The sequence below is a fragment of the Talpa europaea genome (assembly GCF_964194135.1).
Source record: "Talpa europaea genome assembly, chromosome: 1".
In the NCBI taxonomy this organism is placed as follows: domain Eukaryota; kingdom Metazoa; phylum Chordata; class Mammalia; order Eulipotyphla; family Talpidae; genus Talpa; species Talpa europaea.
The window spans coordinates 157,716,819-157,736,994 of NC_140073.1; the positions used below are offsets into that span (position 1 = coordinate 157,716,819).

Here is a 20,176-nt window from a genome sequence, read left to right on the forward strand (position 1 = left end):
GCAAGTTTCAGAGAAGTATGTGTGCTCAACAAGACATCATAGGGACCAGTCCATTTTTCTGACAGCTGGTTTTGAGCATCCCCGCTCTGCCAAGTCTTCAGTAAGACCTGATCTCCAGGTTTGAAGGGATGCAATGGTTGATCAGGAGGCATAGAGATCCTTGAGGTTGCAAAGTTATGAATCACTGCCAGAACCTCCTGGATGTGTTTCACATATTGCGTGATCCGGCAATCTTGTGTTATTTCCGGACTGGCTTTCAGAACTGAGGCCTGAAAAGGTCTTCCAAACACAATCTCAAAGGGGCTTCATTGTAGCCCACTTCTAGGTGCCACTCTTATGCGGAGGAGGGCAAGGGATAGTACCTGGTCCCAACGAAGTTGTGTTTCTTGGCACAGTTTTGCCAAGGTTTTCTTCAAGGTGTGGTTCATCTTTTCTGTTTGCCCGGAAGACTGCGGTCTCCAAGCAGCATGCAATTTCCAGTTTATCTGTAACGCACTGCTTACTGCATGGGTGACGTCAGAGACAAATGCCGGCCCATTATCACTCTGGATAGAGTCCGGCAACCCAAAGCGAGGAATTATCTCTTTCAGTAGCTGTTTGGCAACCTCGGAAGCTTTTTCCGTCTTTGTGGGAAATGCTTCCACCCATCCCGAGAACGTGTCGACAAAAACCAAGAGATATTTGAAATTGCCTGTTGTTCTAGGCATTTGTGTGAAGTCCACCTGCCAGTCCTCAAAAGGACACTTGCCCCGATATTGAACCCCAATGGCTTTAGGGTGGGAGTTAGTCTTGGGGTTATTCCTGGCACATAATTCACAACCTCTGCTGATCCGTTGTGCTATTTTGTGTAAATATGGGCCCTTCAAATATGGGCGCACTGTTTCTAATAAGGCATCTCTCCCATAGTGAGATCCCTCGTGAAGATGTTTTAGCACCGGATATACCAGGGCCTCCGGGAGGAGTATCATCCCATGAGAGTTTACTCTCCAAGTAGAGCTGGGATCAAACTCAGTAAATCCCCATGCACGAGCTCTCTCCTCATCCCGCTCGGTGTATTCAGGAGCATACTGAGTCAGGTCCACAAGAGGGATGAGTGCACCCTGGAGGGCAGAATGGGCAGAACGGGCAGCGGCCTTAGCCACCCGATCGGCTGCCCTGTTGCCCTTTGCCATGTCAGACCCACCCTTTTGGTGGCCAGGACAATGCATCACGGCAACAGCTGATGGTAAAGCTACTGCCTTTAACAGGGCCAGGATTTCTAATGGATGTTTGACATCCTTGTTACTGGCAGTAAGAAATCCCCGCTCCTTCCAAATGGCCCCATGCATGTGGAGAATCATAAAAGAGTACTTGGAGTCGGTAAATATATTGACTCTTTTACCTTTCGAGAGTTCCAATGCACGGGTCAGGGCTATTAATTCAGCTTTTTGCGCTGATGTACCTGCCGGAAGAGCCTTGGCCTCCACGGTGTTCTGGAGCGTCACCACTGCATATCCAGCACATCGACGGCCTTGGTCCATGAAGCTGCTGCCATCTGTAAATAGCTCCCACTCTGGGTCTGGCAGAGGCTGGTCAGTTAGATCTGGTCGGCTGGCATACACTGTGTCTATGGTTTCTAAACAATTGTGGATTAAAGTGTCATCCTCAGGTCCATCTGCATTGCTTGGAAGCAGTGTGGCGGGATTCAGGGAGTTAGAAACCTGCAGCTTCACATTAGGATTGTCTAACAGAGCTGCTTGATATTTTCCCATTCGCCCGGCAGTCAACCAAAGTCCACCCTTCTGCTCCAGCAATGTCAAGACCTGATGTGGCACACACACAGTGATGGGCTGACCCAATGTAAACTTCTCTGCCTCATGTAGGAGGTCACAAGTGGCAGCCACAGCACGCAAACATGGAGGCCATCCCTTAGTGGTGTGGTCCAATTGTTTGGACAGATATGCAACGGGCTGCATTTCTGGTCCCAACAATTGGATTAGTACTCCAAGGCCAACGCCCTGTCTCTCATGTACATAAAGTTTGAATGGCTTCCTAAGATCTGGAAGCCCTAATGCTGGTGCTGAAATCAACTTTACTTTTATTTCTTCAAAGGCCTTTTGACATTCTGAGGTCCAAGACAAAGGTTCAGAGTCCAGGCCTTTGAGAGCATCGTACAAGGGTTTTGCTATTAATCCAAAGTTAGGAATCCAAATCCTGCAAAACCCAGCCATACCCAAAAATCCACGCAACTGTCGCCGGTTGCTGGGGACTTTAAGGGCTGAAATTACTTGTTTCCTTTCTGTCATCAAGCTCCGTCTGCCTTTCCTAATTTCAAACCCCAAATACGTCACCGTTTGTTTACAGATCTGTGCCTTTTGGGGTGACACCTTATAGCCACATTCTGCCAGGTGGTTCAGTACCACTATGGTATTTTCCAGACAAGATTTGTAGTCTGGACTTGCAATCAATAAATCATCTACGTATTGCAACAAGACGCCCTGGTTTAATTGAACCTTCCTGAGATCCCTGGCCAGTATTTCCCCAAAAATAGTTGGGGAGTTCTTAAACCCCTGTGGAAGCACAGTCCAGCAATACTGGAGAGTGCTCTTGGACTTAGGGTCTTGCCACTCGAAGGCAAAAAGCGGTTGATCCTGGACATCTATTGGGATACAGAAAAAGGCATCCTTCAGGTCTAATACCGAAAACCACCCAAAATCACCAGGTATGGCAGTTAATAAGGTGTAGGGATTAGGCACAGTGGGATGTAAATCCCGAACAATGTCATTAATGGCCCTTAAGTCTTGGACAAAACGGTACTCGCCTGTATGGGGTTTCTTCACTGGCAGAATCGGAGTGTTATACGGTGAGCGACAGGGCCGAATGAGTCCAGATTGAAGGAACCTTTTCAATACTGGCTCAATTCCCCTCAAGGCTTCCTCCTTTAAGGGGTATTGCTTCCTCCTCGGGGTTCTACTCCCCTCTATCACTTCTATCTTTACAGGCTCAGCATTTTTCGCACGTCCTGGGGTTCCATCAGCCCAAACCCACTTACTTACTCTTTCAACAATTTCTGGAGGTAAAATTTCACCTTTCGGTGGAACATCTTGAGTAAGCAACATCTGGAACCGCAGAGCATGCTCTGGAGGCACCTGTAGGTGAAGCCTCTGATGTTTTGGTGAGAATATAATTCGTGCGTTGAGCTTACTTAAAAGGTCACGACCAAGGAGAGGGATTGGACACTCTTCCATGTATAGGAAGCTGTGCTGGAGCTGTGTGGTGCCTAGCCGGCACTCCAAAGGTTGCAGGAAGGGTGTCTGTTGTGACTTCCCTGTAACCCCAATGACTGCTGCAGTCTTTTTGCTCATTTTAGTTAATTTCGAATTCAAAACTGAGTATGTTGCTCCAGTGTCCACCAAGAAATCAATCAGACGATCCCCCACAGCGAGGGTTACCCGGGGCTCTGAGGGGGTTATTCTAATGGGCTTCTCTAGATCTAGTGGAGCCCCCGGGCACCCCTATTCTGCATCTGAACTTTCTCCATGAACTATCATTTGTCTCCTTTCCTCTGCACTCGACTCTAGATTCCTTCTACTCTGTCTGTATTCCCTCCTATCTTCACCTGAGGCTCTACCCTGTGCTGTCATTTGTCTCCTGTCCTCTGTACTGGGCTCTCGATTCCTTCTCTGTCTGTATTCCCTGTCATCATCTGAGCCTCCACTCTGTGCTAACATTTGTCTTCTTTCCTCTCTCCTTGGTTCCTGGTTCTGTGTGCTCCTTCTATATTCCCTCCTGTAACCCCTACGTGAATCATCATGTCTTGGGGTTCTCTGTCTTCTATCCTGCCTTCTATAATTATTGCGTCTGCCGCTTCCCTGTAACCTGGGACAACTGTACTTCCAATGTCCCTCTTCCCTACAGAAAGCACACTGATTTCTTCCTAGGGGTTCACGTCTCTGTCCATTATTGTTTCCCTGAAACCCTGTTCTGTGTTCTCTTTGTAAAAAAACAGTCGCAGGTTTCGGTCTCCTGTGCTCTCTATTATTATAAACCCTGAATGCCAGGTCCACTACCTGGGACGGACTCATCTCAGTGACGCCGTCCACCTTAGCTAACTTTTTCTTTATGTCTGGGGCACTATGGGTAATGAAAGCCGTAGTGATCAGACGAGCATTTTCTGGGGCATCTGGGTTTATGTCCGTGTGGTTAGTGTAAGTTTGAATAATCCTCTCAAGGAACTCTGACGGATCCTCATTAGCTCCTTGCTCGAGTTCCAATATTTTGTTAAAGTTTTTTTGTTTGGGGATCCCCTGCTTCAGTCCTACCAATAAGCATTTTTTATAGAGATCCAACATCGCCGTTCCTCCATTGTTAGGGTCCCATCCAGGATCTCTCTCTGGGACAACAACCTCCGGCTCTGGGGACTGCCTATCCTGTTGGTGGAGACGGTCAGCCTCCTCCCTGGCTTTCCTGAATACCATCCTCTGCTCATCCAGCGTTAATAAAGTATGCAGCATGGACTGTATATCTGCCCAGTTAGGGCGGTGGGAGACAAAGATAGAGGCAAACAAGTTCGCCATCCTCTGAGGAGCCTGCCGGTACGAGGGAACAGAGCTCCTCCAATTTAGGAGGTCCGCAGTACTGAACGGATGGTGCGACCAAAAGTACCCAGCAGGTCTCCCATGTTCATTTAAGACACCCATTGGCATCTGGCGAAGGGGAAACTGCCCTGCCTCAGGTTGATCCTTCCTGCCAAAATGGGTGCCGAGTCTAGTGTGGGGAGGGGACGCCATTTTAGTGTCCTTCCCAGAGGGCAGTGGAGGCTGTGCAGCCTCAGGGGTCTGTACGGGAGGGGCTTTGTCACGTGGAAGAGGATTTTGTCCTCGTGTATTTAAAGTATTTAAAATATGATGCTCCTCCTCTTCTAACTCTGCTCGCTGGCTGTCCTCATGGAAAGGGGAAGGTCTATCCTTTCTCTGCACCATTAGCCTAGCCTTCGCCTCCGCCATATCTAATTTATGGAGGGCGGCCTGCATCTGGTCCTGCATACCTTTAAAAGCTGACTCAAAAGTCCGATTTTGTTGTTGCACTTGAGACAGCATGCTTTGATAAGCTGACTCAAAAACGTTACGATTTTCATCCCTTATACTCTTAATAGTTAAATCAAAAACCTGATTTAGTTGTTGTATGGCCACGTTAAAAGCCTGAATTTGTTGTTGCACATTCTCAGTATGTGAAGTAGAACTTCTACCTCTCACAGAAACAAGAATGTAGCAAACTGCGCTTACACATATTACCAAAAAACCACCCAGAAGCACAGTCTGTAAAGGGATGGCTTGTAAACCACCCATGTATGTATACAATAGTAAAATCACGTGCCATACACCAGGCTTCATCAAATTATTTATATTAATGAAACTGGTGGTGATATTTAATGGAAGAAGGCTGCTCAAATTCAAGGCCGGAAGGAAACTGAAAGAACTCAGGCTAGGGATGAAACTGTATAGGCTCATGGTTGAGGCCATATTTGAGTCAAAACACACCCACAAGGGCTGTACGCACAGGGAAAAAAAAAACAGACTTTTCAGGACTAGAGACAAATATTATACTGCTAGTCCTGCAGAACTAGTGCGCTTATGGTGACCAACGCAAGGAATGTTACTTTGGGCTGGTCAACCGCGGGTGTAACTTGGAAACCACGCTGGGCGCCAAACTGTTGTAGAGCAACCCCGATACAAAACGGGGTGCCTGACTGTGGGTCCTCACCCGCGCGCTTAAAAGGACTTATCAATGCTCTACTGCAGGCACACGTGAAAGGTTAATAAAAGGTTTATTTACAAGGGAAGGGGAAATGAGGAAATATACAGCTCTGGGAGAAAAGCGGGAGACAAAGTTTTAAATGAGTCCTACCCGATCCGCCGATCTGGAACCCCAAAATGGCGCTCTGAGAGCTGGCCGCCAGCCAGGAGCGGTGAAGCCGGGAGGCGAGCGATCGCGAGCCAGAGAGAGCCCTAGGCCCACGTGTTTGGTTTTTTATATCCAACCTGGCTGCCCAACTCCACCCTCAGGTCCCAGCCACCCTCCCCTTGGTGGTGATGGGATTTGTCTTCCCCAATGTCCTGATGGTTTTAGTCTGGAGTGGGGGTGGAGTCCACAAAGCCTGTATGGGATTAACTCAGGACATCACTTCCCCCTAACATTATCAGGTCTGGTCAGTGGCATGGGAGGTGCCTCCCCGGGCCCCCTGGGCTGCAGGGTGCCAGCTGGGCCCAGATGCCTCCATCCCCGTGCCTCCTCCACTGGCACCTGCCGGGCCCCACTGGGGCGTGTGGGGCGCCCAGGCTGGGGAACCAAAGTGCGGCACGCAGGGCCTGGCCGGTCTCAGCAAGCGCGTGCTCTCACTGACCGCTGCTCCACGACGCTGTTGTGGGCACAGGCTGGCACGGGTCCCTGCCGTCGTGGAGGGGACTTTGGGGAGGCAGGGCACGCCCAGCCCCGTGGGGCCCCTGCAGCCACCTGCTTGGAGGAACCGAGGGGGAAGCCGCACCTTCGCGCTCACGCTCGCCCGGGGCCGCTCGCCCGCACGCCGCAGCAGGGACACCCCGGGGCTTGAGCCACTGCTGCCCGGGTCGGACCCGGGACGCCCCCATCCCACGGTGCAGAGGTCGGGCTCGAACCCGCTCCAGCCGCCTAGGCCCGGCCCCGCCCACGACTCCCGGCGGGAGGCCACGCCCCTTCGAGGTGGACCGCCCGTTTCTCCGCGGGAGGCCACGCCCCCGGGCGTGGCGGGCCCGGCCAATCAGAGCGCCTCGCGCAGGCACGTCCGCGCCGTCTCCAGGTGAGCGAGCTTTCCCAGACTGCTCCGCGGCCTCCGAGGCGGGGCCGCGGGCCGGCGGGCGCGCCCCCGAGAGCGCGGTCCGGCCGTGGCGCGCGTCCGCCGTCGCGTCTGGAGCCGCCGCGCGTGGGGCGGGCCCGGAAGTCGCGCCGCGCAGCCCGGCCGCCGGAAGCGGTCGCGGCGTCGCTCCTTCCGGCCGGCGCTCGGGCCGGGCCGGGCCGGGCCGGGGCGCCCATGGCGGAGGGCGGCGGCCCCGAGGGCCGCGCCGGGCCGGGGCCCGCAGGTAACGTGCGCGCGGCCGCCGGGCGGGCCGGGTCGGGCCGGCGCGCCTCGCGGCCTCTCGCGGTGGGCGGCCGCCGCGGGCCCGGGAGGCGGCTGCGCAGGCGCGTCCGCGCGGGGCCCGGCGGGCGCTCCTGTGACGTGCGGCCGCGGCCGCCGGGAGCGCGCGGCGGCGCCTGCGCGGGGGCGTCTCGCCGGGCTCGCTGCTCCGCGGCCGCGGCCAGGAGGGCCTGGCCCCCCGACCCAGCTTGTCGCGCTGCGGGCGCGGCGCCCCCTCCCGCGCGCCCCGACCCGGCCTGGCCCTGCGGCGTGGGGACGCCGGCCGGCGAGGGTCGGCCCGCGGGCTCCCGGCGGCGTGCGCTCTGCCCCGGGCCCGCCGGCCGCGGGTGCGGGTCTGGGACGAGGCCGTGGGGAGAGGGCGGGAGCCAGGCCCGGCTGCGGCGAGCGGGCCCCTCGCTGCCTTCGGCCCTGGCGCGCGCAGAGGCCCCGGCCGCGGACTCGAGCTTGTCTTTGGGCCGCGGAGGCCGCTTTGCGCGCGGCTGGAGTGGGTGGGGAAGAGGCGCGGGGCTCCCACTTGCCGGTCAGCCGTTGCCCCGCCCCGCTGAAGCGCGCCCCTCCTGCTCTGACCTTAGCCCTGCGGGGTGAGCTGGGGGTGATGGCAGTGGCGCATCGGGTGGACGCCAGGAGGGTGCCCCGGGTCTGGCTGCCCGCCGCTCTGGGCCCGGGAGGGGACATTCCGGGGCGCTGGGTGTTGGGGAACCTTTGCTGCCCTGCCCACCTGCCCGCGGCCATGGAGTCTCCCCTCTGCGAATGGACTCAAAGAGCAAATCCTGGGGGGGCAAGGGAACTTGCTCACTACCCCCTTGTACTGTGGCCAAGACTTGGAGACAGTAGGTGCCCAAAAGGGATTTGACTTGAATCCAAAAAGCGACTTCCGTTATCACAACGGGCCCAGACACGGCGGGCAGTGCTTGGCAGGTCAGCCTGGGCGCCGGTGGGGTGGGTGGGGCGGGGCGGTCCGGGGGTGCCGAGTTCATCCTTTGCCTCTGCACCCGTCTCTGCAGTGTTGTCTCCAAAGCGGTGAGCTGTTGGGGGGCTACAGTGTGCATGGAGGCGCTCGGCTGCTGGCAGACAGGTCTCTAGGCGTAAGAACGGACTGTTCACATCGTGTGGGCTGCGGTGACCGAGCCGTGGCCCGTGCGGAGGAACAGCACAGGCTTATTTTCAGTTCCGGCCACTGGCAAGGCCGCAGCCAGGCGCCAGCTGGCCCTTCTCCCCTTCTGGCTTTGTTCTCAGCACAGCAGGGCAGAGCGGAGCGGCCTGTGCACCTCTGCTGGGGTGCTGGCCGTCCGCCCCGCCCCTCGCAGACGCTGGTGTCTGTGTCTGTTGCGCTCAGGCCAATGGGTCCCTGTGGGCGCCGCCCCGGCCTGGCAGGCTTTGGTGGGCATTGAGTTTTGCCCATTTCCAGCGCCTTTGGTGGTGGCGGGGACTTCCCCAGGGGAGACAGTGTGCATTTGGGGAATAAAGTGGAGTGATCTTATGATGGACTTTCGATGTGTTTTTACTTTCACTTTGCTGTGCGCCTCATTGACCCTTCCCAGCCCCCAGCATTCAAAAAATGTTACTGGTGTTAGGAATGAGCTAGCTTGGCCCAGGGGGATGTTCTGCATTTCTGGAGGTGCTGGAGTGTGGGGTGACGATGCTGGAGTTTGGGAGGAGGAGCTGCAGAGGGGGCCATGCAGAGGGCCCCGCTGCCCGAGCTCAGGGAGCCCCTCTCCGGCTCAGGTTCCAACCTGAAGGAGTGGCTGAGGGAGCAGTTCTGCGACCACCCACTGGAGCGCTGCGAGGACACGCGGCTGCACGACGCGGCCTACGTGGGGGACCTGCAGACGCTCAGGAGCCTGTTGCAAGAGGAGAGCTACCGGAGGTGAGCGTGGCTGCCCTGCCCGGCTGGGGCGGGGGCGCCCCTGGGTTTGGCGCTTCTGAGGCGCGTGGCCCTCTTCGGTTTGCAGGTGAAGACCCAGATGCGCGGAGGGTGCCTCCAGGGTCAGGGGCGGGGAGGGAGGAGCGGGGAGAAACTCAGACAGCCACTAGGAGACAGCCTGGGGGGCGCGCGCCGAGTGCCGTCGCTCTTTTCCGGCTCCTTTGGGGCGCCGGCTTCCTCTTCGCTGCTCCTGGCGCTAGCACTGCACCCTCCAGCGGCGGCCCCGGCCTTGCTCTCGCCCCGGAGCAGCACAGAAGGCACAATAAGGCCACCTGTCTTGGCTGTTTCATCTGTGGGCCCAGACGGCCCACGTGCCACCCCCGGGCCCCCGGTGTCCACACCTCTCCGCTTCGTGGGCGCTCAGAGGCTGGGCGCAGCCTCGGGCCAGCTGACTGGGCCATGCTGGGAGCTCAGCCTCTGCCCTCGGTCCCTCGGGCCCCTGCTGCTGGCTCCGCCCTTCCTTCCTCACGAAGGTCCCCGGTCTCCCTGCTCCTCTCCCCTGGGGACGCGGCGGGGCGGCCAGTCCTTGCTCCCTGGGTGTTCTCCGTCTGCCGGGCTCAGCTTGAGTCTCGGCTAGACGGGAGGCTCGTCTGCGAGTGGAACCTACTCCACGCTGCCTCCTCCCCCTCCCCGCCGCGGCCTGGCAGCGGGCGGGCCGTGCCTTCTGCTCCTCCCGACATGACGGCGTGCTCCCGGCGTGCTCCCGAGAGGAGACGTCAGCATTTTCACGGAGCTCCAGCCGCGCAGAACAGCTTGTCTTACAAAGACCTCAGGCCTTAGGGGTGAATATTTCATGGCGGACTCCAGCCCAAGGAGATCCTCCCTCGCCCGCGCAAGCGGACCCCAGCGTGCGGCCGCCGGCTGTGTGTGCTCGGGGTGCTCCTGGGCCGCTTTTTCGCTGCTGGGGCCAGGGAGCGCCCTGTCTTGCCATCCTGGCTTCCTGTTCCTGTGTTATTTTGGCGACAAGTCCTTTCTCGGCTCTTTGGCTGAAAGAGGGAGCCCAGATCTCCTGTGTTTTGGGGGTCACTGTTCAGGGCTCTGGGTCCCCCAAGTTTTGTTCAAAGCTGCATGGGGAGTTGAGGTGAACCCGCCTTGGTGGTTCAGTGTCCTGCTCGCCACGGCAGGTGCTCTGGCTCAGGTGGTCACTCTGGAGAGCTGTCGGCTGGGAGTCCGCCCCGAGGGGTCCCTGACTCCCCAGGCCGTCCTCCGGGTCAGCGGCGGAGGACCGCGGTGTCGCGGGGCTGTCACATCTGCACCGGCTGTGCTGTCCGCTGCCCCCTCTTCCTCCCGGCAGACCCTCCGCCAGCAGCGCACTCTGGCCCGGCTCGGGGCTCGCCAGGTCTGGGTGCCAGAGCCCCTCCGGGCCAGCCGGCCTTGCGCGGTGGACGCTGCTCATCATGGGCCATGGCCTGTGCGGGTGCTGCAGCCCGCACCTGTGCTGGGCGGACACGCCGAGACAGCCCCACACGGAGGTCGGCGAGGCAGAGCCCGTCGTGTGGGGAGATGGTCGCCCACGTGCAGGGAGTGGGACGCAGCCCCTGGCCACTCGCCCGCGCCCTCACCCGCCCTCTCCCGCCCTCGCCCGCAGCCGCATCAACGAGAAGTCGGTCTGGTGCTGCGGCTGGCTCCCCTGCACGCCGCTGCGCATCGCGGCCACTGCGGGCCACGGCCACTGCGTGGACTTCCTGATCCGGAAGGGGGCCGAGGTGGACCTGGTGGATGTGAAGGGGCAGACCGCGCTGTACGTGGCCGTGGTGAACGGACACCTGGAGAGCGCGCAGATCCTGCTGGCGGCCGGCGCTGACCCCAACGGGAGCCGGCACCACCGCAGCACGCCCGTGTACCACGCTGCGCGCGTGGGCCGCGCCGACATCCTGCAGGCGCTCATCAGGTCAGTCCCGCGGCGCCGCTGCGGCCCCTGCTCGCCTGCCGTCTGCGTCTTGATTCTTTCCCGCGTCTTTCATTTCACGGGATTTTCCCCAGGGTTCGGAGGGCTTGTGTTGTTCTTTAGCGGTCAAGGCTGTGGCTGGGCCTCAGCGGCTGGCGCTGGCCGCAGCTGCCGAGCCTGTGTGAGCCGGCGTCATGACGCTTGAGCTCCCCGTTGTCCTGAGCGCCGTGGAGGGGAACGTTGTGATAAAATGCTCAGAACGTCCAGTCGTCGTGCATGGGTAACCCGGACCCTGTGTTCTTTCCCGGGGACTCTGATTTTCCCCCAGGCCACCCTCTGCTGTCGAGCTGCCCTGTGGCGGTGCCTGAACCGGAGCACCCGACGGGGCGCTGTATTTGCACGGGAGAAGGGGGAGGCCCACGTACTGTGGCCCCAGGGCCCCCTCTCTTCTTGGCCTCTAGCTGCCCCCCACGCTCGGGGCCTCTTGCGCCCCTCACGGCCTGGACTCGGCTTCCCCGGCCTGTGCTAACCGAGCTCGAGCCGGGCTGTGGCCCCGGCCCTTGTGGCCTGGGCTTTATTTTAGGGCTGAGTCTTCCTCGTGTGCTGCTTCCACGGCTGCTCTGGAGCCTGTCTTCTCTTGGAAACACGCGCCATGCTGGCTGTCGCCGGCCTCTGTTGCGCCCCTGGGTCTCAGCTGTCCTCTCCGTGGCCCGCCCGCGGGCTGTGCTCTGCCGCGTGTGGCGCCGTCTGCTCCCGCTTGCGCCGCCGGACGCCGTTATCACGGTTTCTGTGGCTCCACGTCGCCTTTTAGTTTCCCGAGGCCCCTTCCTCGCAGGGGTGCTTCCCTTCACTCTGGAGGCGCCGCCTTCTGGTCGAGTGCACTTCCGGGAGCCTGTTCGCAGCGTTGGGGAGGCCTAGGCCGAGCTCCGGAGCTCCGGTGCGCCAGGCTGCGGGCGAGTGTGTCGGTGGGGGCGGAGTGAGCCGCGAGGGCCAGACCTTCCCTTCACCCGGCACAGAGCTGCTTTCGCGTGAGCGCGGGGAAGGCGTTTGTTCCGGCAGGAGGTTTTGTGTGTGAAGCGGTGGTGAAACTGCCGTGGAGCAGACCGCGGGTGCCGAGGCGGCCGTGCGCCTCCCCTGCTGGCTAAGGGCTGCAGCTGATCCTCTGGCCACCTCCTCCCCGCGTCTTGAGACCCGGAGAACGGGAGCCGCTGGGTCGGACATGCTTGCGAGTTGGACCACGGATGAAATTCCATCCCTTTCCAGAAAGCCCCCGGGCGTGTCCGGCAGCTCAGGTCACGGCTGCAGGCTCCACGGAGCAGCGCCGCCGCGGGACATGGCCCTTGCCTCGCGGGCAGCTGGAGCGCGCGGGCACCTGGGCTGTGGACGGGTTGTCTGTGCTCCAGCCCGGTGCTCTGCGGCCTGATCTGGGAAGGGGCTGCTGGGGCTCCGTCGCCGAACAGAGCATCACGTCCCGGCCCGCCCTCCTCCTGCGCTCGTCTGTGCGGCTCGCTGTCCCTCTGTGAGTCGCCTCTGCTGTCACCCCGGAATTCCTGGTAGCACCTCGCTTTTTAAAAAGCAAGGAGGGGTGTTTCTGTTGGTGCAAAGCCAGCGTGATTTGCGGCGCTGTCGGGTGGCTCCTGACCGTGGCCTGACGAGCAGCGGGGACGGTGGACACTGCTCGGGATTACAGGGAACTGGCTGCCGTCCAGCGTACTTCAGGAGGGCTGTGGGGCCTCTTCCCACTCTCGGCCAATGCTGATTGTCCTCTCGCCCAGAATCACAAACGTCTGGGGACACAGTCCCGGGAGCGAGGAGGGAAGTCACGGCTGGAAAGCCCGCTCGGCGCGGGTGGGAGCTGAAACGCTGCTTTCTGCTTGGTGGGCCTCAGCGTGTCCCTCGTCATCCCGGAGAAGGCGGCGCCCCTGCATCTGCGGGTGGGTGACTGGGAGCGGGGCCTGGGTGCTGGGCGGTGGGGTGGTTCCCCTGCCCGGGTGCTGCGAGGGGCCGTGCCCCCCCCCCCCACGGGCAGCTGCTAGCCTGGCCAGCCCCTGCCTGTCCCGGCTTCCTGGCTGGATGGGGGGCCTGGGGAGGTCTGGGGGGGCCTCTGGCGCAGCCCTCTCCTCCTCGGCCTCGGGTCCCTTGCTCCCTGCTGCGCTCTTGCCCGACCGCGCAAAGATTTATTTATTCATACAAGAACTGGGGTACAGGTCAGAGGCACGGGAGGGTTCACCAGAGCCAGAGCGGGGAGCAGAACAGGCAGACTGATGAAATACACTGCTGAGGGGAGCAGCGGGCGAGACAGGAGAGGTCTGTGCGCCATGTGGGGAGCTCCCAGAAAATCGAACCCGCGCTGCAGAGGCTGCGGACAGCTTCACAGCGCTCAACCCGCTGCGCCACCAGGGAGGCCCGAGATGTCTTACCTAAACTGCGCTACCACAGCGCTCTTTTCGATTTTATCTTTGAGTCTGTTTCCTTCTGTATGCTCCTGTGAAGACGGTGGGTTTTGCTGCTGTAAGAGGTTCTCTCACTGCTTATTACAGTTTCGTTCATCAGGTAGGACTTTCTGGATGGATGGCATCCTCCAGGGGACCGTCTGCCTCGCCCCTCCAGTCCTAGTCAGCCTGTGACTTCTTCTGGCCAGTTGTGCTAATGCTTTTACTTGCAAAGCCTTTAAACATTGTGGGCCTGAAAATCGGGGCATGGGTCTTGGCCTGCTGTTGGCAGGAAGCTGCGGCTGTCTTCCCGGTAGGTACGACGCTGGCTTTGGGGGTGGAGGGAATCGTTTCCCTACGTCGAGGACCTCACACCCCTTCCTGTTCTGGTAGCTTAAGCAGGTGAGCGCTGAGTTTCGCCCCCTGCCTTCTTGCGCCCGAGGAATAATCGCGATGCTCCCCTCGGTTCTGCGGGCGTGATGGATGGCGCTAAGAGTCCCGGCGCTGGCACTGGTGTTCTTGGAATCACCCCCGCGAGTCGTGGCATGTTGTTTTCATAAGTGCTTTTGGGTTCTCTTCCCTGACTTTGTGGCCCGGGTCATTAAGTGGGTACTCACGCGTGAAAGTAGTTGGTAGCGTTTCTTCTTGGTGTGGCCGTCGCCAGATCGGGTTTGCAGTTACTGTTTTGATAATTCACAAGGTGAGTTTGCAGGTTTTCCTGCCTTTTCTTTTGCCCTGAAATATCTGAAATAGCTCTGGGGAGGGCGGGCTGTCCAAGGCCTGAGAGAATTCTCTTCCAGGTTTGTGTGCGTGGAGGGCGGTCTCAGCTGCTGTCTCACCTCGCTGGAGCCCCCGAGGCCTGTGGCCGCTGTTGTCTCAGGGCTCCCCGCGCGCCCCGAGCGCAGGCTGCTGTGTGGGCCGGAGTGCGTCTTTGCAGGCTTTGACTCTCCCCGTGTCTCCTCGGCAGGTACGGGGCTGACGTCGATGTCAACCACCACCTCACCCCGGACGTCCGGCCCCCCTTCTCCCGGCGGCTCACCTCCTTGGTGGTCTGCCCCTTGTACATCAGCGCGGCCTACCACAACCTCCAGTGTTTCAAGCTGCTCCTGCAGGCTGGGGCGAACCCCGACTTCAACTGCAACGGCCCTGTCAACACGCAGGGCTTCTACAGGGGCTCCCCGGCCTGCGTCCTGGATGCCGTCCTGCGTCACGGCTGCGAAGTGGCCTTCGTGAGCCTGCTGGTAGAGTTTGGAGCCAACCTGAACCTGGTGAAGTGGGAGTCCTTGGGCCCCGAGTCGAGAGGCAGAAGGAAGGTGGACCCTGAGGCGCTGCAGGTCTTCAAAGAGGCCAGAAGTAAGTGGACGGTCCCTCTCGGACTTGCTGCCTGTTTGGGGCAACTGAGTGATCCGCGTTGTAGCAGTTGAAAAACAAAACCTCTTCCGCCAAGGGTTCGGTCGTCGTCATTAGGAATAAGAATTTCCCAGAATGCTCTTGCAGGTCACCCTTTAAATTCCTCCACGCTGAGAGTTGACGCAGGAGATCTGTAAGCGCGCGTGTTCGCCAGGTTCCTGCAGTGCATTTTCTTTACCCTCTTGCTGTTTTTCGGCCTCCTCACCCGGGCCCTCGCCTTCCTCTCTTCTGTCCCGCCCAGTTCTGTTCTGTGGGTGTGCGCTCCCTGACTTTCGTGAGACTCAAGTCCGTGTTTGGGGCTCCTGAAGGAAGATTTTCCTCACGAGTTCACACCCCAAGGCCAGGTTGTTGTGATTCCAGGACCCTCTGCAGGCGCAGGACCCCTCCTGCCGGGCCTCAGAGCCTGAGTCCACACCTCCTCTCCAAGCCCTTGCCTCTCACAGAACTTTCTGGTTCTTTGTGTTTCTCTTACTGAGTTTCCCAAGAGCGCAGTGACGGCCCCGGGGCCGCGCTCCCGGAGGCACCAGCAGAGCCCCGCCAGGCCGGCCTCCTCGCGCACTGCTCAGCCCGCCGGGCGCTGGGCTGCCCGGGGCAGCTGCTGACAGCAGGTCAGCGCCCATGGCTCCCCGCCGGGCCTTCAGTGCGGCCGAGTTCTCTGCCCGGGACTCGGCCCTGGGCGAGGAGCCCCGGGTGACGCACGTCCCCTCCTGCGGATGGGCAGTAGCCGGGTCTCCCCCGCCAGCCGCTCCTGCTTAGCTCACAGCCTCCCCGCGGAGTCCAAGGAGTGGACCCCTCTCGCATCTCTCCTCTCTCCCGCTGCTCCAGGTGCCCCCCGGACCTTGCTGAGTCTGTGCCGCGTGGCCGTGAGAAGGGCCCTGGGCAAGTGCCGGCTCCGCCTCATCCCCACGCTGCCGCTGCCGGACTCCGTGAAGCGGTTTCTGCTGTTCGAGTAGCCGGGAGCACGTGTCTGCCCTGGGAGGACGTCGTGCGCGTGCTGCGCGGGACCCGTGCCTGGGGGCAGAGGCGCCTGGCTCCCGACCGTCACCGCCTGTCGCTGCCTGTCGTTCTCCCTCCCCCGCCTCTGTTGGGATTTGCACGGCTGCCTGTGGTAGAAGCAGGTCTGGGGTGTGCCGTGGGCGCCGAGCCGGGGCCTCACCCCAGCGGGCAGGACGCCCAGCCCACCCCAGAACTCGGCTCCTGCTGGCATTTACGTCGAGTTCTGTTGTTCGATTAAATCCTCTGACGACGACGTGGACGGGCGTCCTGGGGAGGACACAACACGGAAGCGCGGCTCCCGAACTTGCCGGTCTGTCTGCTGTTCCTGCCTGGCGCCGAGCTCCCTGGTGTGATGGTCTCGGGCGCCCCTTCGTGCAAGGCTGGCTCCCGGCCCGGGGACTGCCTGTGTTTGCGCCACGTTGGTGTGTGCAGAGCTCCAGCCCACTCTACACCCAGCTGTGCCTGCACCGGCCGACAGGTCTGTGCGTCTCTGCCCTCTGCTGGGGCCTTCTGGACACTGACCTGGAGGCCCGCCCGCCTTAGCCAGCAAGTGCCCGCTGCGGCCCAGGACCTTCCGCAGTATCACTGCCACTTCTGAGAGGGATGTGCCTATGGCACCGTCTTCCACGCCTGCCCACGCCAGGGCTGGTGCTGGGCGCGGGGACCTGCTGGCCGGCGGGCAGTTGGTTGATTGATCTCACTTTTTTGGGGCCTGATGTCCTGGTGGTCGGTCCTAGCAGGGGTGGACATGAGGGCGCAGGCTGTCCCTGACCTGCCCGGAGTGGTGGTCTGGGAGCGGGATGGCTGCTCGTGACCCCGGCGTCCTCGGCCGCGGGCTGGCCCCCACTCCGTGGGCTGGCCTGCAGGTGTGGGCTGGCGCTTGGGTCTGGCCAGCCTTCCAGGACCGCGGCTTGTGGTGATTCCAACCTCAGGGAGCTTGGGGACAGGCAGCTTCCGGATTCCTGTTTAGAGTTTCTGTAATAGGAGGAATTAGCTTGTGGCCCTTGAGCTAATGAGCGGGCCTGTCGGCTCCTGAGCGCCTGGTGTGTCGGCAGCCAGGGCTCTGTGGCCAGCGGGTGGCCTGCTAGCCGCCTCGTGCGAGCCGTGAGGATATAGCCGGCGCGCCTGTGGTCCGGGGCTGTGCTGCGACCTCCGTGTGCTTGTGTGGGACGGGGGCGGCTCCCCGGGATCGGGCTGGGACCGGGGCTGCGCGCCAGGAAGCGGCATCTGCAGGGCTGCTGGAGTGGCTGTGGATGCGCCAGCCGGTTTCTGGGGCGCTGCCCTCTCCCCCTGGGCCCAGCTTCTCTTTTTCCAAGCCAGCCTTGGCTGGTTTTCCCTGAATCCCAGACCCTTGGGATGTGGCCTCTGGTTTGGAACGTCACAGCCGTCAAACCAAATGTGAAACAGGAGCTGCCCGAGATGCTCATTCTTCCTGCTTTGAGCAGCGCTTTCCCCAGCTCCCTTCTTCCCGTGTCGGCAGGGACAGGGCGGGGGAGGAGCGGGGTTTCCACGGAGCACTTTATAGACTTGTTTCTAGGCCCTGGGGTGCCCAAGTCCATGAAACAAGGAGATGTAGTGACCCCGAGGCCGCTCGGCCACCCGCCTCACGTCCACCGGAGGGCGGGGAGCCCAGCCCTGGAGCCCGACGGGCCCCCCAAGGCGCCTGCAGGGTCTCGGCCCTGGCTGCTCGGGCGGGCTGGGCCGGTCCTGCCCCCGCTCCGAGTGCAGCTGTGCACCAGGGTCACACGCGGCTGTGCCTTTCCGCGTTACTTGTGTTATTTATATATTTATTTGCTGCACCCGCTTCGTTGGGAAGGATTTGAGGCAGGAAGCCTGGTTTTTGATACTCTGTTTTGATATTTGGTAAGTTGCTAAACAGGTAATTTTGTAAAAAGACAAGAAGCAGTTTGCACGGGTAAACATTTCTGTTGTCAGGCTCTTAAGTGCCATCGTTTTAAGTTTTCTTCTTCCCTGAGTTGGCCCTTCAAAGACAGGGTGCCCGCAGGTCTGAGCAGGGAGGAGCTGTGCAGACAGCGCGCTCTGGCCCGTGTCCCTGTTGGCTCCGGGGGGCGGCGGGGGGCCGTGGGGCAGCGTGGCTGCAGCTCCTCCGGAGGGCGGCTTCTGGCCCTGCCCTTCCCGCGGGCGCTGGGGCGCAGCGGAGCACGGCTGTGGAAGTGCTTCCTGCAGAGCCGTCCCTCTGGCTCTCCACTGTCCTCGCCACTCCTGTCCCTCCTCTAGGGTGTGCAGGAGGTGGTGGTGGTGCCTCGGGGTCAGCATGACCTTGGGTGCACGCAGAGGCAGGGAGGGAGTGTGCTGGCCCCCCGCACAGGCCTTGGGCGCCGAGGCCTCCCTGGCGGCGAGAAGAGCGTGTTGGCTGAGTGCTGTCCGGCCTGTCCAGGGTCAGCCCCTTCCGGGTGGTGAAGGGGACAGTGGAGGGCCATGTTTTTCTCGTGCCCTGTCGTGCCCAGCATCTCTCTCAAGTTGGCTGGTCTCTCAAGTCCCCAGTGGGCCGGCCCCCAGCAGTGGCTCGTTTGTGCAAGGACAGGCGCCTCTGGGCTAGCCGGGGGAGGCTGAGGCGGGGGAGCAGCCGGGCTCACCCCTGCGCTGAGTCTCTGTGGTGGTGGCCCTGGCACCCCGGCCCCGAGAGGCCCGCCCAGGAAGTGCGTGTGGCCTGCTCTGCGAGGCCCCACCCCACTCTGGGCCTGGCGCCCCTAGCCTGGTGGGGGCTGCAGGTGTCCCCCTTCCCTGCTCCACAGGCTCCCCTCCCCCAGCGGGCCCCCTGGTGTGAGCGCAGTGACCGACGGGCGCGGGTGAGTGTGGTGGTGACCGGGGCCGGGAGTACCGTGGGGGCCTGGCTGCCTTGAGCCTGGCCTCGGCTTCCCGCTTCCCGCTCCCTCCGCCGCGCCGAGTGCCGTGACTCGTGGGGTCCGAGTGGGCGTTGTGAGCGCCGTCCCCGAGGCGCTCCTGCTGCCCACCGCTGCCGCGGGGCTCTGGGCACAAAGGCGTGAGGCTGGCGGGCAGGGGCAGGGGATGCGCAGGCCTGCTGGGTGGCCTTTGGGCCTCGGCGAGGGCCCGGCCGTCGGGCTCCGAGCGGGCTCCGAGCTGTCCCGAGCGGGGCGGACCCCTGCCGCGGTGCTGTCCCTGCCTGAACGCGTCCTGCCCGCCCCGAATGCCCGCGTCCGTGGGCTGTCCCGGGCCGGCGGCCTGCCCGGAGCCGATGCGCGCATGTTCCCGGGAGAGGCGCCGGCCCTCTGCGGCGTGGCTGAAGATTCTGCGAGAAGGATGTGTGTGGCCCGGGCCTTCACGTCACCCTGAGGGGCCCGGCGGTCCTGGGAGGCACCCGAAAGTGTCTGAAGCCCAGGACTGCGAGCCTGGCGGCCCCCATCGCGCCATAGGGCGGGGCGGGGCGAGACTGTGGGCAAGACCCTGGCTTCCCGGCCCCGGGCCTGTGACTGTGCGGGAGGGTGGACTTCAGGGGGCCCAGGAGTCGGGGGCCCGCGGAGCCCTTCTCTGGAGAGCATCGGCGCGCGTGTCTGTCCGCTCCGCAGACTCCTTCAGCCTCGCCCTGACCACCCGCCCCGCCCCCCCGCCCCCCCCCCAGCATGGCGCCAGACGGGAAGGTGGTGAATGGGTCCAGCTGGGAAGCCCCTGGGAAAGAGAGGAAAGGAGAGACGGGAGTGAGAGCCTCCGACTGCTTTATTGCCGCGCGGCGGGCGGCAGGGTCCCGCCCTCCCTGGGTTGGCCGGGGCTCCCCCACCCGCAGGGCCCGCGGTCAGCCCTGGGCTGGGCAGCCTCGTCCCGGGACGCCGGGAGCCTGGGGTAGGAAGAGGCTCGGGCTCCAGGAGACGCGGGGACCGGGTCAGGAGCCAGGGTGGCCCGGACTCACGAGGTGCCACTGGCCGGGGCGGGCCGCCCGTGTGCCCAGGGGAGCTGCCCAGCCGGTTTGAAGGTGAAGCTCAACGCCTGGCTTGGATGGGTTCCGTGCCACACGCCGGCGGCGGAGCGCCTTCTCCAGGCCGGGGGACACCCCATGGGTGGCCGTGAGGACCCGGCCCTGAGGGGGCTGGTCCCGGCGCAGGGGGTGGCCCCAGAGGGCAGGGGCTCCCCTGACGGCACTGCCTCTGCGCCTGCTTTTTTTTTTTAATATGTAAAGAGCAGTTTATCAGGGGAGGGGCGGCCGCGAAGGGCCCGGCGCAGACACCGCGGGCAGGAGGCGCTGCCCCGAGGGCCAGGTTTGCCGAGAGGCCCCGAGGAGAGCGGCCTCCGCCGAAGGGTCGCGAGGAGAAGCCCGGCGGGCGCGGTCGCGGGGGCAGGGGCCGCGCTGCGGGGGGCGGGGTGCGGGGTGCGGAGGGAGTTACCCCGGGGTGCGCGGGGCC

General features: G+C 61.8%; 1 protein-coding gene across 2 annotated transcripts; it reads left to right on the forward strand.

The window, feature by feature from the left end:
- Positions 1 to 7,042: 7,042 nt before the first annotated feature.
- On the forward strand, positions 7,043 to 15,757 carry ASB1 (ankyrin repeat and SOCS box containing 1; the record flags this gene model as incomplete). Of its 2 annotated transcripts, XM_084236126.1 has the most annotated exons (5): positions 7,043 to 7,094; positions 8,876 to 9,017; positions 10,663 to 10,965; positions 14,362 to 14,747; positions 15,630 to 15,757. In XM_084236126.1, the coding sequence occupies 5 exons, from the start codon at positions 7,046 to 7,048 to the stop codon at positions 15,755 to 15,757; spliced, it is 1,008 nt and encodes a 335-aa protein (XP_084092252.1). The 2 variants fall into 2 exon arrangements, with proteins under 2 accessions (XP_084092252.1, XP_084092251.1); XM_084236125.1 differs by lacking the exon at positions 10,663 to 10,965 and having other exon boundaries at positions 7,046 to 7,094.
- Positions 15,758 to 20,176: the final 4,419 nt, after the last annotated feature.